Genomic DNA, 19,421 nt, shown 5'->3' with positions numbered 1-19,421 from the left:
ATGTTTGAAAGAGTTCGCCTGTGAAGCCATCTGGTCCTGGGCTTTTGTTTGTTGAAAGATTTTTTTTTTTTTTTTTTTTTTTTTTTTTTTGCAGTACGCGGGCCTCTCACTGTTGTGGCCTCTCCCATTGCGGAGCACAGGCTCCAGACGCGCAGGCTCAGTGGCCATGGCTCACAGGCCCAGCCGCGGCATGTGGGATCTTCCCAGACCGGGGCACGAACCCGCGTCCCCTGCATTGGCAGGCAGACTCTCAACCACTGCGCCACCAAGGAAACCCTGTTGAAAGATTTTTAATCACAGTTTCAATTTCAGTGCTTGTGATTTGTCTGTTTATATTTTCTATTTCCTCCTGGTTCAGTCTCAGAAGGTTGTGCTTTTCTAAGAATTTGTCCACTTCTTCCAGCTTGTCCATTTTATTGGCATAGAGTTGCTTATAGTAATCTCTCATGATCTTTTGTATTTCTGCAGTGTCAGTTGTTACTTCTCCTTTTTCATTTCTAATTCTATTGATATGAGTCTTCTCCCTTTTCTTCTTGATGAGTCTGGCTAATGGTTTATCAATTTTGTTTATCTTCTCAAAGAACCAGCTTTTAGTTTTATTGATCTTAGCTATGGTTTCCTTCATTTCCTTTTCATTTATTTCTGATCTGATTTGTATGATTTCTTTCCTTCTGCTAACTTTGGGTTTTGTTTTTTTTTTTTTTTTTTTGGTTCTTCTTTCTCTAATTGCTTTAGGTGTAAGGTTAGGTTGTTTATTTGAGATTTTTCTTGTTTCTTAAGGTAGCATTTATTGCTATAAACTTCTCTCTTAGAACTGCTTTTGCTGCATCCCGTAGGTTTTGGGTCATCATGTTTTCATTGTCATTTGTTTCTAGGTATTTTTTGATTTCTCTTTGATTTCTTCAGTGATCTCTTGGTTATTTAGTAGTGTATTGTTTAGCCTCCATGTGTTTGTATATTTTACAGTTTTTTTCCTGTAATTGATATCTAGTCTCATAGCGTAACAAATATAAACAAGCACACAAAGGTTGAAGATTTCGCTTTAAGCCTGAGGACAACATCAATAGAAAACAACACGCATAAATGCCCCTCATGAAAATTTGAACTATAACATCAAATTCAGTATGTGATTCAGCCTTTGGGAATCTGAAAATAATAAATAGATATGCAAAACCATTGTTTCTTGATATGATTACAGAAATCGTATCTAATTTCTACAGTATAACCATTACATATAAAAAAATCATTAATTTATGGTTAGCAGATATTTGATCCAGTCCAAAATGTCCATAAGACATTTGGTACATGGCAAAAGCTCCTTGAAATTTGGTCCTAATCAAATCATGTGGCATGGGATGAATATGCTCATGGATGTTTTGGACGGGACCAAATATGAAGGACATTTTGGTGTGTCTTATGGACATTTTGGTCAGGACCCAATATCTTGCAGGGTTAAATTATACCAGTTTTCAGTAATAGTCACTTCACCAGCTACGAGCCTAATTGAAAGGTCAACCAAGGTAGGATTCTGTGCCCACAGAAATGTCTCCAATGCTTCCTTAATAACTGAATGCTGTCAGACTTGAGCTGCTTATCTACATTTTACAAACAAAGATTGTCCTAAGCAGACTTAAGGGGCTATTTAGTGACCAGAATAAATGGCATGCACTAGAAGGAAATGAACCACATACAAACAAAGCACTCACCTTTTCTTCCCTGAGGATCGTGGCAGTTTTCATGGACGCACAAGCCCCAGGCTGACCAGGAAGATACTACACAGTCTGTAGAGCAAGGGATATTGCAGAGCTGAGAAGCTGAAGGGGCAGGTCCCAAACATAATGTCTTTTCCACGGGTCTAGAGACTGCATGGATGGAAAAAAAAAAAAAATGGCCCGAGTCACATTCTCTGAACATCCCTAGAATTTTTTCCATCTTTATTTGTGTGCCTGCCTTACTCACATCAGCTTTATGGTTAAACAGATTATATGCATACAAACTATCAACACTCTTCCAATATGTACTACTTAGCTGCACATTATTAGCATGTAGGGTGAGGAAAGGCAAGGAAAGACAGTGACAAAGGGCACTCATTTGAGTTTCCTGTTCGACAGAGTATTCCCTGGGAATCCAAGAGGACTGGAAACCTAGATTATTATCTAGAGTTATGAAGTTTAAAGAAATTAAGTGGCTTTGTGAAGTTCCAAGATGAGTCTATCTCAACTATACAGATGACTGGGTTGTTGTGAAAAATTCAAAACTGAAACCCGAGGTGGGGTGTTTAGCATAACCAATCTACTGCTCTTACTCCCCTGAGGGGTGGACCTCTCGCAGACATGGAGGAAAAATGGTTTTTAGAAGAAGAAGAAAAATCAGGATCTGCAGTGGCAGAATTAGTCCCTGGAAGTCAGTTTCATTAGAAAGCCTACCCAGAGGCACAAGGAGTGTCTGCGGAGCCACAGGAAATGCCAACTAGGAACCTTCCAGCCCTTCCTGGTATGCACCTGCGCCCGGAGGATGCCCAGAACTGGGTCAAGGCAGGAGGCAGTAATCATCTGTGCATCAGTGGTGCTCATCAAGTGTCCTCTCTGTGCAGACCCATGCTGAGAATCATGAAAATACACAGATGAAGAAGAAGATGGGCTCCTGATTCTCATGGAGATTATAACATAATAGGAGCTAGGAGAGCAAACATCCCAAAATGACCCAATAAAAGAACAGCCAAATGCCTGACTACACTTGCACAGAGTGATCCCACACTAAGCGGGTTTCGGAGCAATTCAGAGTTTGTGAGCCAACGGTTTAAGACCAGACGGTTTTATCTTACGGGTTGCCTTGTACTATGATTGAAATATTTCCTATATGTCACTTCCATCTGTTAAGCAGATCAGAAGTGCTTCAGAGATGGAGACTGGTATGAGACAATAGGGAGGTAAATCACCCCATCTACTTTACTTCCTCACTCTTTACATGAGCTGTGAATTGAATCAGATACAGATCGAACTAAATCACAGCTGTGACCAGCAGAACTCTGAATGTAAACCAAAGCAAGAGCAAAATCAAAAAAATACTGTCATGAAGATGGTTTAACCGTCGGGGAAAGAAGTGGAGCGGCTTGAGGTATCTATGAGGGTGAATGGGAAAAACAAAAGGTCGCAAAGGAAAATGATAATAACGGTTTGTTTGCCACGAATTCTTTTACAGTTTACCAAAAGGATTTGACCTGACTTAAAATAAAAGACAGGAACAAAGCAAGATTACTAACGTTCATGTCAAATGTCAAGCCATGTGGAAGAGACAGGCCAGGGAAGAGAGAGCAGATATTGGGGGAAAGTAAAGGGGTTTCCTGGGAAGGCTGAGGAGAGGTGATGATCAGAGATTGTGCTGAAGATAACAACAGCTGGGTGGGGAGGTTGGAGTGACCAGGACTGCATGTACATATGACACTGATGGACCATGGGTAAAGAAGAACCTGTGAGATGGGGGAGGAGTTTGCAATTCCTTCCCCAAGAGTGAGTAAAAGACCAATAAGCAGCCATTCACTGAGTACATCATGCATTCATTCCAAAACCACTGAGTACCCGTTTAAATTAGGCCCTATTGGATGGTGTCTGCTTTCAAGGAACTCTCAGTCGAGAAGGGTACGTCAAGTAGCATTTTAACAAGATTGATGGAAAGAGATGCTTTAGAGTATTGTATGCATAGAAAGCTGCATAGTCAGAGGTCTTAAGGCAGAAGTGTGTTTCGGTCCAGACCCATGTTTGGTTAGCATGTGTTCTCACAAACTCAAACTTTAGTTCCAAAAACAAAACCTGAGTAATGATGGAAAGGGACGTGGGGGCATGTAAACTGATTACTCTGGCTGTTTAATAAACACTTATAGTGCATGCCAGGCACTGTTTATAAACATCAGTTCATTTATCCTGCATAACTTTGAGATATATACTATTATTATTCCTACTTTAAAATGGGGAAACTGAGACACACCTTACTCACTTGCTCACATTCCCAATTAGCAAGCAGTGGAGCCAGGATTTGGAACAAGGTGGTCTGGTTCCAGAATCTGTGCTGTGAACCACTGCTCTATGTGGCCTCATCATCGGTCATTCACCCTACATTGCTAAGTACTTACCATGAGTAAACACTGTGTTAGGTGCTGAAGCTAGATTTGTCGTGAAACAGACAAGGTCACTTGTCCTCATGTAGCCTCTTTTTCAATGTGAGTTGCTACTAAGCATTCATGAGTCCATGGCCTCAACAATAAGACTAGAAAGCCATTATTGCTGCTTCTCTTTCCTTTGCCATGGCTGTCTCCCCGTAACACCAGACAGAACTTAAGTGCCTGACGATCAATGCTGAGAAGGTACCCCAAACGTCTCAGCTCCAAGACCCAGCAGACACTTGCTGCCGCAATCTCTGAACTTGAGGTTGGACCCTGCAGTTGAAACTGGTCAATGCACCAGCGCAATACCTAGGCTCACAGCAGGTCTGAACTACATCTCGTTAGAAGCGCCAGAATGGCTTAACTGTCCAGAAGGCAGTTAAGCCTTAGGGTTGGTAGTGCAGTTGGAAAGAGACTGGGGAACTTGACATGAAGCTGCATGTGTCCAAGACAATGTTTTTACAGATATTATGTTTATTTGGCTTATTTTTGGAGGGCTGTTGATGACTATTGGGAGGTGAGGGGTTAAGTCCCCTAAGGTCCCCTTTGATAAATACTTAACTGTCAATCAACTGACTGTTTGACATTAGGGCTAATGGTACTAAGATATGAAATTAGGGAGAGACATGATATGCTGGTGAGGAATGGGGGGATTTCCCTGGAGGCTACTAAGCGACATAATTGGAGGCCCAGGGGTGGGAGTGAGGCCATTTGTCAGAGCACTCATGCCTCTTCAGCACCTGCTGCTTTGAAAGACAGTAGATCTTAATCCATGTCAATAAATTCTTCCAGTCTCAGGGACATGTCTAAGATGCTTCATTTAGGCATTGAATCAATGGGCTTGGGTCAACTTTTCTCTATTTCAGCCCCCTGGGATACGTTTGTTCTAGAAATAAATCATGAGTAAGTCACGAAGCACTTACCAGCTTCAGATCACTTAGGTAGTCAACTCCCCAAGAAAACTGAACACAGGATATCGCTACGCCTATTGACTCTTAGAGCTAGAAGGGGAGCTTTAGAGCTAATTTAGTTTAATTCAGCAATTTTACTGAAAAACTGAATTCCAAAGACCTTAGGTGGTTTCTCCAAGTTCACTCAGCCAGTCCAAGGCAGAGCAAGACCTGAGCCTTGTCCCTGGTGGCTGACTCACCTCCACCTGTTCCTCTTGGTTTTCCTGCCATGGAATGAAGGCATCAGACAGAATAGATGAGGTCATTCGTACCAAGCATATTTTGTTTATGAATCGCAGTGACCACAATGGAGGCAACCAGTGACACGACAGATCCAAGATATTCATGAAGGTTGCAGGCTGTTTAACCCTTTAAACAAAATCCAAATTCCTCTCCTACTTTATTGCCACGTCAATACTCCTTCAAGCTCCATCCCACACCTCCCTGACGAAGCAGGAGGTAGTGAGACCAAAATGTGCTCCACTTTAAACAGCTGTTCTTTTATTTGTAGCTGTTCATGATGTAATAAAATTATCCTGGGAGGTGGGTGGGGTAGGGGCCATACCTGAACCACCTCAGATTGGATGGTCTGGGTAGTTTACTCTCTACTGAGCCCTCAATTCTTCTTGACCAAACTCCAGCCATGATGTCTGTGGGAAGAGAAGCTGCTTTTCTAGTCACCTGAAATCCTTTCTCTAGATATACTGACTGAAACAACTTTATTTCTATTTGCTAATAACTGTCTGCTCTAATGCAATGGATCCCTGCTGCAATCAGTGTACCTATTCAGCGAAGGTCTATGCTGGTCCAACTTTCTCCAGCTGCCTTAGACCATGTCACGTTGACACCTTCTGCCATTCCTGTGTTGACCAATTGCCTGAAGAGGTAAGCAATTACCCAAGGTTTTATAGGCTATTTAGGTTTTGTAGGCTGCAATGTTAGCCCCTATAAAGACCTCTCATGGCCACAAAGTGTTAAAGAGACAAAGTAACTTTTAACTCAGGTCAACTGAGATCACTACATAGCAGTAGCTTTCTAAAGCTAGGGAATATATTACAGGCTGATAAGTGATTGTACGTATGCAGTAGTCATTAACGCTTTGAATATTTCGGCGCCTAACCTGGAATTTTTCATTTGCAATAAGATATTATTAAATTGACCTGCCTTACAAGAAATGTGCAAGTCTGCTACTAATGACTGCAAAGTCACCTTAAATAATGAATTACTCCATGAACAGAATGCTAATTAACAAAGGGGCTGGGAATATGCTGGAGTTGATACATTTAATGTTAAAGAAAAAACTGTTCTTAATTCTAGCAATGTGCATAGTTCATGATTTTCCTTAAGGACAAAGTGATTTTAGATGAACTTACAAATTCAATCGAAATGATTTGTAATTAAGAAGAAAAATGCCTGTTGTTATCATTAGCATGTGACCACCACTGTAAAGAACACTGAGTGCCTTCACATCTCCTTCTCTGAAACTAAATCAAGCTCTGATCCAAACTAATTTGAATCAACACAGAAATAAGTTGACAAAGATTCAATAGGAGTATACTACCCCCCCACCCCTACTGCTGGCCATTTTGTAAGATCTAAACTTCAATGTCATTTAATGCCTCAAAAAGAAATTAAATGGAAATTGCATCATCATCATCATCATAATTAGTTAATTATAATTAATAACTAGGTACCCTCTGTATTTTATTTAAAAAATGAGTAATGTTTGCTTAGAGTAAAAAGTGTTATCACAGGAGCCAATGGCATTTTCTTGTTTTTTAATATGTCTGTTATCAGATGAAACATCAAATGAGTCTTTAGCAATTTAGCGAGTGTTTCAGGTAATTCTGCCATGGCATAATGGAACTCAGCTTTCCCTCAGAACAGAAAGAAGGATCTTGATCATGGGCAAGAAGTTAGTCAAACATATTGATTTTTTTCCAGTACTTTCAGGGAGGTAGAGATGAAAAGAAAGCAAAGGTGATGCTGCTTCCTGGGAACTCTTAAAACCCGGATGATTTTGCCTGCTTTCTCTCTCAGGCGTACCTGACCCCTGCATTCCATCTTCAGTAGATTTTACATAAGATATTTGATTTGCAGAAAGACATCAGCCTTCACCAAGAACTTAGACCAAAAAGCTATAGTCACTTCAATTTTCCAAATCAAACGCAGGCCCTGTCAATCCCAAAGGGAATTCTCACTCAAAACTCAGAACCCCCTCGTTCCACAGGGTGTCCAGGAAATCATAATATAAACAGCAATTGCTCAGAGTTAATTCAAAAATAATGAAAGAGCCTACTTATGTAAAAATGCTGCTTTCTAAATGGTGTTTGAGAAACAGTATTGCCTCTGGCATATTCATTTAGGGAGCATACTGACTTGGCAGAAATTCAATCCACCTAACTGCTGAAATAAATAGGTTTCTACAAACTGAAGGAGTCAAACGGTTGAAGGGGAAAGATAAATAATATTACAGTTTTAACCAGAAAGCTATTTTCCTTAAAGAAGCTTCATGTATTATTTCAATTGCCTTTTGCCACTGGGATTTGCAAAATAATACATCATTCTTTTAACTTCGTGGTTAGAATAATAGCAAATATGTCTTCTAGCACTTATAGGCAGCTTAAAGAATTAAATCCCATCTCATCCTATTATATCTAATAAAGCTTAATTTTAGCCATATTGTAACTCTCTTGGCAAAGTACTGTGCGATACAGTTTGGCAGGAGGATGTATGTACCATAAATATAATATCTAAAAATAATCATTTCTAATCGCGGAAATTATGTGAAATTTGGCCACATGTCAAAAAATTTTCCAAATTTCATTCATTTCACATAGTGAATTAGAAAATACCTACCAACTAGTGATTTTCTTAATGCTACAGAGTAACAACATGATAAGTAAAGATGGAAAACAATATTCAGAATAAAAATGGACAAAATAAATGATGTATTCAGTTTTAGAAAGTAATTAGATCAATATCCAACAATTACAAAATTAGGGGAGAAATACAGTAGCCTTCAGACCTATATTCATAAATTTCTTTATGATATATTCTCTCCTCTGTTCCTCTATTTTTAATTAATTTTATTGGAGTATATTTGATTTAGAATGTCGTGTTAGTTTCTGCTGTACAGCAAAGTGAATCAGTTAAACGCACACATATATATCTTCACTCTTTTATAGATTCTTTTCCAATCTAGTCATTACAGAGTACTGAGTAGAGTTCCCTGTGCTCTACTTATTAGTAGGTTCTTATTAGTTATCTATTTTATATATAGTAGTGTGTATATGTCAATCCCAATCTCCCAGTTTTTCCTTCCCCCGCCTCCTTTCCCCCTTGGTAACCATACGTTTGCTTTCTACAGATGTGATTCTGTTTCTGTTTTGTAAATAAGTTCATTTGTACCATTTTTATAGATTCCACATATAAGTGATATCATATGATATTTGTCTTTCTCTAGCTTACTTCACTCAGTATGACAATCACTAGATCCATCCATGTCACTCCAAATGGCATTATTTTATTCTTTTTTATGACTAATATTCCATTGTACATACATACCACATCTTCTTTTGAAAATTTCTTTCTGATCGTTTCTCAGACTAGTAATAATTAATTAGGAAAATGAATAAGTGAACACTATGTCCCCTTCTAAAAAATTCTTAAAGAGAAATAAAATGAAAAAAATAGGTTTAAAAGTATCAGTATTAAAGGCCAAACCTCAGGAAAGGTAGGTGTTTTAGAGGAAAATGAGGAGCAAGGTGGGTGTTTCTGATGTGATTCTGAAACGTACTTAAAATTATTACTGGGGCTTCGCTGGTGGCGCAGTGGTTGAGAGTCCGCCTGCCGATGCAGGGGACACGGGTTCGAGCCCCGGTCCGGGAAGATCCCACATGCCGCGGAGCGGCTGGGCCCGTGAGCCATGGCCGCTGAGCCTGCGCGTCCGGAGCCTGTGCTCCGCAACGGGAGAGGCCACAACGGTGAGAGGCCCACGTACCGCAAAAAAAAAAAAAAAAAAAATTCCTAAAAGTTTGATGGAGAGGATGAAACTAAATTATAATGATTATTTTCATCTTAAAATTTAAGATTAAAGGGACTTCCCTGGTAGCACAGTGGTTAAGAATCCGCCTGCCGATGCAGGGGACATGGGTTTGAGCCCTGGTCAGGGAAGATCCCACATGCTGGGGAGCAACTAAGCCCATGCGCCACAACTACTGAGCCTGCGCTCTAGAGCCCGCAAGCCACAACTACTGAGCCCGCGTGCCACAACTACTAAAGCCCACGCACCTAGAGCCCATGCTCCGCAACAAGAGAAGCCACAGCAAAGAGAAGCCTGTGCACCACAACAAAGAGTAGCCCCCACTCACTGCAACTAGAGAAAGCCCGTGCGCAGCAACGAAGACCCAATGCAGCCAAAAATAAAATAAAAATAAATAAATACATTTATAAAAAATAAAATTTAAGATTAAAGTCATTCCTAAGTTATTACCATGAGTTCACAATAAGCAGCCCACCCCTAGATTTTCTTAAAGAGCAAAGGATGACCAAAGAAGCCATTAAGGCAGCTTGGAACTTGGAGAAGGAGGGCTGTAAAGCTGACCCTCCACTGGGTACACATAGCATCACTAGCCCAATTCTTTTTCCTTATCAACCATATCCAACCCATCAACTGAGGAAAAACAGAGGTGACCGCAAAACATCCCTAAGTCCACTGGGCAAGAATTGGAAAGAAAAAGGATATTTTAAAAATACAAAAAAAAAAAAAAAAAAAAAACCAAAAATGTGGTTGAGATAGAAATGTGTCAGAGAGCAGGGACAGGGAAAGGGAAACGAAACAGGAAGATCTGGTAAGAAAGGTCAGAAGGTGGCAAAAGAAAGCAGACCTAAGTCTCCCAGACTTCAGTACCGGTCACAGGATGCCCTGTTACTCCATCAGCAAGAAGGGCCTTCATCTGATTTAGAAGGTCTGATTTAGGTGGATATAGAAGGTGGATGTTTCAACCCGGGAATAACTCAATGGAAATTTTAAATAATGGTAACGAGAAGGGGAAATCCATGTTCTCTGAGGTGACACAGTCCTCCAAGAACATCACAAACTCCAAAGCTTAAAGCCATTACTAAGGGGCCACAAAAGGGGAAATACGTGGTGATTATTTAAGAGAGCCAAGAAAGAACTATTGCTCTCTAAAACAAATATGCGCACCATCCTGTTTTTAAAGGAAGGGAAAGAAAAGGGCTCACTGTACCTGACAGCCTTGTTAGCACACACTGCTTTAAATTTGCAAATTGTTTTAGACTGAACAAGTTAATTTGACTTCAAAGGAAGGCTCATGGGATTCACCAGGTTCCTAAGTAGTGAGGGGAACGAGACACCGCCTAAAACATTTTTAAATGCAGAATAGTTCACTCTTTTGTACGAGAAATTGCATTATACATTTTTAGAAGTAACACAAAAATTACAAACCAAAACCCCTGCATTGCAAAACTGGTTGAAAGTTCTTTTCCTCCCAGGCCTATTCATACATTACAAGTCCTACTTTCTATAGCTCTTCACTATGTCAAGGCCAATATTATAAAGTAGTAGCTTCCCACTTGGATAAACCAGTGGGGTCTAAGGTAGATCCAACTCAGAAGAACTGGGTCAGGACTGGAAAGGGGGTAGCAGAGAGTGCAGTAAGGACTTATATCTTCGAAAATCTTTATGATTAGCAGGTCGGGGAGTCAATGTTCTGAATAATTTATTGAGTATGATTTTGAAAAGCCAGTTGGCCAAATATCAATACTATCATTAAAATCCATTAAACTGAAAGTCTACCACTACCTGTGTAAATTGGGCAAATTGTTTAGCAATTGATCTTCTGTAAAATAAAGAGACTATCCAATGTTTCTCACCTTTGTTGTGTTATCTCCTCCCCAAGGAGCATTTGTAAACATTTTTTCCCTTATTTTCCCTTTTTCCCCTATAACATTTTCACACCACAAATATACTGTGTGTAAGTAAGTTTTATACACATACACTTTATATGTAAAAAGTGTAAGATTTTTTTCACCCCAAGAACCTTTTTTTGTCCCTTTGGGGGCAATATCATCTCCTTTGGGAATGCATGGACTAGACCACATAATTGACCTTAAGTTTGTAGACTAAGCAGTCTACAAGTATACTCTGGTTCAATTAGCAAAATATTCTATGAGACAAGCACTACTAGTATCTCCAGTTTCCAGTGCGACAATTGAAATTTTAAAATTCTGCCCCAGCTTCTATAATTAGCAAAAGCAGAGGCAGGACCTGAACCCGGTCAGTGTGATTCTGGTTTTCCCTTTTCTTCACCATGTTAGACTCTTCCAGCTCAAGGCTCTGAAATTCTTGAATTCAGTGCACATTTTCATGGCTGTAGGTTGGAATCTATCTTTTTAATTTGACTACAGTGCTTCTCAGTACCTGTGTTTTGCTTGTTTTGAATCTACATGCTGAATTTTTTTTTGCAATAAACAGGAGTTAATACATTAACTAATACGATATGTTATTCTCTGGCAGAATTCTGATGCATACAGAGAATACAGACATTTAAAACAGCTGAAATGCTGTAGAATTTTACAAATTTTGTCTTTTGTTTAGACAGTAGTCAAGTTATTAAAAAGCTGTCTTGAGAAGTTGCATACTCCAATTTTTTGTACATTTAAATGTATCATCAGAGCAAAACAGGTTATAATATCAAAAAGACAGTGATTTATGTTTTAAAATATTACAGTTGCTTTCTATGAAGTCTTAATTTGAGAGAAAAAGCAACAAAAATAATGAGATAATTATTTAATTTAAAAACACAATTAGATGATTTTATATTAAAAGCAGTGTGGATGTACTCATAGCTTATTTAAATACAAATAAACATTAATTCTGAAAGTATTCCTACGTATTTTTAAAAGGGAGGGTGAACTGAATTTTCCAAAGTAATATAGATGTCTTTATATCATAAAATGAGATACAGCTGCACGCAACAATTTTTCTTTTTTAATGTTTGTATATCTTTTTTTTTTGCGGTACGTGGGCCTCTCACTGTTGTGGCCTCTCCCGTTGCGGAGCACAGGCTCCGGACATGCAGCCTCAGCGGCCATGGCTCACGGGCCCAGCCGCTCCGCGGCATGTGGGATCCTCCCGGACCGGGGCACGAACCCGTGTCCCCTGCATCGGCAGGCGGACTCTCAACCACTGCGCCACCAGGGAAGCCCCTATGGTAAAATGAGAATTTTAACTGCTCAAATATTTTATGAAAATCTCATTCAACCAAAAGCAGAACTTCTAGAAGAATCTATTGACAGTACATTCATAGTGGAAGTTGTAAAGAAAGTAGGGAAAGGAGCTGCTACCCCAGAACAAAGTCTGACAAATGAGAGGCTATCTTTGGCAGTGTAGACATGACAAGAGCACTGGCAGAAAGCAATCTGAATGGGATTAACTGAGATTCTGTCCCCTATAGTCCTATTTAGTGGCAGTATATAGACACTATTTTTCTAACCCTCAAACTTTTGATTGGCTAAATATAGTATGGTTAACATAATAAGAAGTGAATTGTCCTGAAGAAGGAGAAGAAGGAGAAGGAGGAGGAGGGTATGAGTTTAAAGAAGAAAAAAGATAAAGAAGCCACCAGAGAATAAGAATTTGGAGGATAAAATTGAGGCAGAACACTGTGCCTAATGGCCCAATGAAAAATGCTACTGAGTTGAAGAGTACGATGTAGGATATGTCTCTTCATTTTTTTCTTCCTCCAAATCTTCAGGAAAGCATCCATTTCTCATTAAATCATTGTTTCATCGGAGCTCTATTTGGAGACTGCGTTCAGAGACTGAGCCTTGTTCCAAGACGGAGATGGGTCAATTGGGAACCAGCCATGGATGGTCCTGCTGCACCCTGGCTTCCCTTCAAGTTCCTTAAGAGTTGGTGACAGACGCAGGAGCTGAGCTAGACTCGCACCCAGAATTCAGAAATGAAAGTTCCAAAAGCCGTGGGCTAAATCTCATAAGATGGAGTACATTTTATGGTGTAGGCTCACCCTGAAAGGAATTCTGACCCCCCCCCCCCAAATTACAAGAACACCATGGAGGATTTGACAGAATAAAGCTCCAAGGGGGCTTGTGGGGCTGCATGGGAACTCTCCGATGAGCACACATTGTAAAGGCTTGCACACATTTAAAAAGAAGGAAACACAGCCAAGACCATATGTTAGTGAGTTTAGCATGGCATTATAATAATGTTATAAGGGCTAAAGCTTGGAATAAATTGGGCCTGTAAAAATGCTAAAGAATGCAAAAGAGGGCAAGGGGCACTTTAAAAGTTTTACGGTAAAAAGAAAAAAATGACTGGATGACTTTTCAGCTTGGCAAATAGAATAATGAGACATAAGGGGAAGAATAGCAATGATAGTTTAAGAGTTAACATTTACTTTTCTCAGTGCCAGGTACTGAGCTAATAAGCATTTTATGTTTACTGTTTTATACGATGCTTATAACAGCCCTGTGTAAACAGAGCTATTATTAATTGGTCTTATTTTAGGCTTGGAGAAAACAGGTTCCTAGAGGGTAATAAGTGACTTTGTCCAGGTCACACAGCTTGCAGGGGACATGGACTGAGTCTGAACACAACATTCTGAGTCCAGAGCCTGCCCTTTTAGGCACCTTTCGAATTAGCATTGTTGCTGTAATTACTGAAATCCTTGTCTCCAGGTGAAAAAGGTAGAAACATCTTGGTTAAGAAGGGATCAAAAATCTAAAGTAGACAAAGAGATCCTGTAGCTTCTCAAAATAAAATTAACCTCCTGCTCCAGGTAAATTACAGCCCGGAATACATGGAACTTATAGAACCAATGCCTCAACCACTGCTGAGATGGGAGAGAAGGGCCCACAGGTTTGCTGTTTCCCTTTGGTTTGCAAACCAAAACATCCAAGCCCTCACCCCACAGAGCTTTGGAAGGCCTGGCCCTGGGAATGGGTCTGAGGATTCCCCCAGAGTGCAAGATCACTTCCTGGGGCAGATCCCACTTCCCCTCTGGACCACTGGGCCAGTTGACCCAGGTGCCTCTGTGGCCTTGGTTCCACCACTGCAGGTGTAGGTCCAAAATCCCCCTTACTCCTCCAGCAACCTTAATCCCCACAGGCACGGTCAACAGGCAGCCTCTGTTACTAACCTGTAAGTTAACCAACACCACCAAAGGCTTAAGGATACCATAGGGAAACTACATCCATCCATAAAAAGCAATTTGCACCTCAGTGTCAGAGTTTAGTGGCCACACCCCATCACAGGGAACCATCTTGCCTGGCCTTTCCTTCCCAAACGCCAGGCCCACTGCTCCCATTTCTTGAGGACTTGCTTCCCTCAGAGGGCTCCCTGCCCTGGAGCAGTGGTTAAGAACACAGGCTCCAGAGTCAGACTCTAGATCAAATCCTGGCCCTGCCGTTGTGACTTTAGGCTAGTTACTGCCAGCGTAGAGCCTTCTTTCTTATAGGTATAATGGGGAATAATAATGACTCATCTAAAGCATTTATATAGCACTTACGTCTCATAGCAGTGTCATGTACAAAGCAAGCATCAACAAATACTAGCTATTTGTATTATTCCCAGGTTCTGAGATATCCAACTCTCTATACCTTGAGCTGTACGATCCAATATGGCACCCAGAAGCCACATAGCCACGTGTAATTAATGAGCACTTGAAAAGTGGCTAATCCAAGAGATGTGCTATAAGTACAAAATACCTACAACATTTAATACAAAAAATAATTTAATAATAGTAATTTTAAGATATCTCAGTTATTGTTATACTGATTCCATGTTGAAATAATAATGTTTTAGATATGTTAAGCTAGACAAAGTATATTCCTAAAATTAATTTCACCTATTTCTTTTGACTTTTTTTCCTTTTTGAATTTTTTAATGCGATTCCTGGAAAAATTACTGTGTGACTCCTACTTGTGACTCACATTAGACTTCGAAAGGACAGTGCTGTTCTAAGTGTGGTCCATGGAGCAAAAGCACAGGCATCTCCTGGGAGCTTAGAAACGCAGGATCCCAATCCCAGCCCAGACCTACTGACTCATGATCTGCATTTTAAAAGATCGCCAGGTAATCTGCACGTTCATTAACATCTGAGAAGCACTATTCCAGAGGGAAAACCAGTCAGCCTTCCATATTGTCTGCATGGCAGGGAGGGGAATCCCCTTTTACGCTGTTAGAGAAAGACACTGGGGCCCCATTTTTCAGACTCCACATAACTAGATGACCCATTAAAATTCCTATACTCCCCACCTTCACCCAGGGAACTCTGTCCCTTTAGGCTGCTTTAAGATAAATTATTTAGGGCCTTACTACATAAGAAATTTTAGACACGGAAGTGGAGGGAGAAAACAAACCAATTCTGAACAGGGAAAGAGGGTAGATTTCACAGGGTATTCAGTGTGATAATAATCCCAGGCCAAATTCAAAGGCTTATTTTTAAGAGACAAGTAACCACACAGAAAGGAAATCATGCTTCATTATGAAATGATTAGAGTTCATTAAGCATCCTTTATGATGAAAGAATATGAAAATATGACCCTTGAAGATAAAGTTGAAGATGGGAATGTTTGGTATAGAGAGAAAAAATGTAGGGAGTTTAGTGTGGCTAGCTTTACATTCTGAAGGGTTTTCACGTACAAAATAGATCAATTTTACGTAGCTCCTAAGCACAGAGCTGGGAGAAATGGATGGAAATTAACAAGAAGCAATTCAACATAAGAGAAGTCTATGCAATAACTGGAAGTTTATATAGTAATAAATTAGTTATCACTAGCATGCAATCTCAAACTACACTGAGGGACGCTTCAAAAGGAATTCACCGTGTCAGAGAAGGGTCTGCACCAGACAATCAACCCAGCCCCTTTCAAACTGCAAACACTATGATTCCACTATCTCAGTTAGTAAAGATAACAGGAATGGTCACGACCACCCTGCTAAGGTTATACTTCGACTTCTAGCCTTCACCTACATAAAGAGAGAAGGGTTAGTCTAGAGCTGAGAGACAGTCACTTAATATTAGGCAGTTAATAAATGTATTGCTACTATGTTACATGAACACAAGTAATAAAGTTTCCTGGTCTATTCTAATACTCTCCAATTAAAAGGAAACATTTCCGAGGACAGATGTGTACATGGCTTCTCTGAAAACGGAGGTGGGTTTGAGTAGGAGTGGGGAGTCTAGTAATTATGGAGATTATAAATGATGATACAGGGCAACCCTTTGAGAAAGTAGGGTAAAGCTACATATACGGTTAAAATATGTGAAGGAATCAGCCGTGCAACATGTGTCTTTTCAGTGACTGTCTCATCCAGGCCCTTGAAATCAACCTCACCTGCCCATATCCACAATTAGTCATGGGCCTCACCCACCTGTCAGTTCCATCCCCCAGTTCCTTGCTCTCTCCTCTATCTCTCCAATGCTACCCCCTCCCAAGGCGGCTCTTACTTGAGTTATGAAGGACCTCCTTTTCTCCCCCCCCCCGCCCCCCACCCCCACCCCCACCCCCACCCCCTGGCCTCAACAATCCTCTGGATAAACATCAAAACATATTCCGGTATGTCCTCTAACATCAAATATCAAGTACACCTGAATAAAAATTTCTTTCAAGTCCTACATTTCCCCCAAAATGCTCACCCATATTCTCATTTGGAAATGATCATGAGGCACTCAGATCTATTTCATAAGTTCCCCACCCCATGATAAAAATGGTCAACAGAGAGGTAAAAAATGTTTGTAATTATAAATGGAATGAGGAAACTGCTGTGGAAAGCTGAGTTTATAAGTATTATATAATGTTCAAAATAGGATGGGAAGAAAAAGAAAATAAAGCTCCTTTAAGAAGCCTTCTTTCTGACATAAAAAGAACAAAACACATTTACTTGTGACAACAGGGTCTAAATTATACTGTCTAAGGCTTCCCCCCCTACTAAGAATAAAAGAGAAAGCCAGATGAAGTCTTACTAAATTAAGATTCATAGACTGATGCCTGGTCTATAGCCACCATATCTTTTAAGCTTTAAGTCTACCTCGAGCCATTTGGAAACTGAGTACAAAGATAGTCATCTTCATCTTTATAACAGGTTACAGATTTTCAAAGATCTTTGACACAGTATTATCACAATAGAAGTCTTCTGCAGGGTCATAAAGAAAAGCCACGTAGCTTCTATAAGATGTAAGAATAACCAGGAAACAGAAACCCATAAAATCCTAGCTGAAAAACAATTAGGGTTAGCAAATCACTCAAAGCTTCGATGCTAAAGCTGCAGACTCCACGCTGAGCCTCGACGTCCAGAGTTATCATTGGAACAAGTCCTTACAGGAGCTCTGTAATTCCTGGGGCTGCTTTCCAGACCCTAGAACTTGAACAGTTGCCACATTTAGCTGGAAAGAAAGTATTAGACTAGTGAGTGTGAAGACAAAAATCAGTGTAAGTTAGTAGAGATGGTGCATATTTTGTAAGCACATTAACTTTTAGGCCAGGGTAACAGGTGAAAAAAGTGGGCAATGAACAGAAGTCTAAGGCACTGGGCTTACCCTTAGGTCTGCAACGAACCAACGCTGAGGATCAGGCAAGTTCAACTACTGCAGGTCTCAATTTGCATATTTAGGATAAAAATATTAAATTGTGTCAAAGTTCCCTAACCTTCCTCCTGTATAAGAATCACCTGTTTTATCACTTTAAAAATTTACAAATTTCTAGACCCACTGAAGCAGAATGACAGGGGAGGAGCTGAGAAACATATACATTTGACAAGTACCATAGGCCATTCGTATCACCAGGTTTGTTGATAATTACTGCTTAAATGTTACCTAATTTTCCACTCAATTAGTTCCAAGATTCCAATTCTTTAACTCTTGCTTCAAATAATAGTTTCTCATAGCCTAAACACATAAATGTGGAAGAGTACTCTTAAATCAACAAATAACTACATAGTCTATTTAAATGAAGTTATCAGTCTTAAAAACGATAGATGTGGTTTCAAGCTTTATCCAGTCTAAAGAATACGAAATGAGTCTGACCAATTTCATAGTATGTCCTAACTAGAAAAAAGAAAATTGCAGGTGTAGAATTTTGGGGAAATGATGTACCTGTAGTGTCTCCAATCAATTCTATTTCAGGGAAAGGAGACTATACAGGCAACTAGAAAAAGATAATTACATATAAACAAATTTTCTTCCGAATGTAACTAACTTTTTTCATTTGTATTTCCCACTAGTATTTAATATACCTATGAGGTGAGAATGAATACATTCTATCATCTTTCATTTATAAAAGGATAAATTGAAGCCAGAATTGAGTAACCCCTCTGCCTAAGGCTAAGTATCATCATCAGTGGTACAGACAGAATTAGAATTCTATTTACTTCATTCTCAGTTCAGTATTTCTTTCCACATAATTCCATTTTATCAAAGTGTAATAACTATTATCTCACTTTCATGTACATCTGAAAATGCCCACAATAAAATCTTTTATTTTTTTTTAAAGTTTGTTACCTTGAGATTCATAGGTGGCAAGTTATACGTACAAACCTTTCATTGTCTGGAGTAGAATTTCCAAGATATTAGCTCTACCAACCAACAATTTGGCAGAATCATTTAAAATTTCACATCTCAAAAACTTCTGCAGGAGAAGCCAATCTGTTACATATTTGTTTCTCTACCCTTAATAAATTCTTCTTAGAGCTTGCTGGATAAAGGTGCACATCAATAGCCCAATACCTTTACAGTTTCTGTTTGATTCAGGGAAATAGAACACATTTCCCAGAAGTCCGGATGCTGTGATTTTCAAAATAGAGAGGGCATTTTCTAAATAGAAGTATCTGTTGACTGTGTGTGTTTTTACTGTAATAATTGCCTTTTATGAACTAACACCGCAAGACAGGATACTGTAAAATGAGGTTGCTTTTAGCCAATCAAAGATTTTGGACAGCATGGGGCATTCTATGGTTTCATATAGTGGAGATACTAGGTCTTGATTATAATCAGAAAACCAGCAGATCACTCACTATATACAATTTGTTACATTTTTCGTTGTAAGGGATATATTAACCAATGTGTATGCATGTGTGTTGTTGTTTTGTAGCGAGAGTTTCTCCATGGATCTGTCATATTTCTGCATATCTTGTGATCAGAGATAATGACAGATTTTGTTCCAGACTATTTTTTAAAGTATGTGTGTAGAGCGAACAGCCTTGGAAGAGAAGGATAAAGTCACCCTCTAGGGCAAAGGTTGTACAGGTTTGCTTCTAGCCCATTATG

At 39.7% G+C, this 19,421-nt stretch overlaps 1 protein-coding gene across 1 annotated transcript in view; it reads right to left on the bottom strand.

Annotated features, from left to right (window-relative positions):
• THSD7B (thrombospondin type 1 domain containing 7B) overlaps positions 1–19,421 on the bottom strand; it is a gene marked incomplete at its 3' end in the record, with an annotated part of 763,972 nt that overhangs the window by 497,538 nt on the left and 247,013 nt on the right. The window contains exon 5 of the mRNA XM_082841629.1: positions 1,707–1,862. Coding sequence (XP_082697755.1) covers positions 1,707–1,862 — 156 coding nt within the window. The remainder of the gene's footprint in view (positions 1–1,706; positions 1,863–19,421) is intronic.

Source organism: Leucopleurus acutus, assembly GCF_964270905.1.
Source record: "Leucopleurus acutus genome assembly, chromosome: 6".
Classification (NCBI taxonomy): Eukaryota; Metazoa; Chordata; class Mammalia; order Artiodactyla; family Delphinidae; genus Leucopleurus; species Leucopleurus acutus.
Note: the sequence above shows the minus strand (reverse complement) of the source record. Positions and strands in the feature narration are given on the sequence as shown.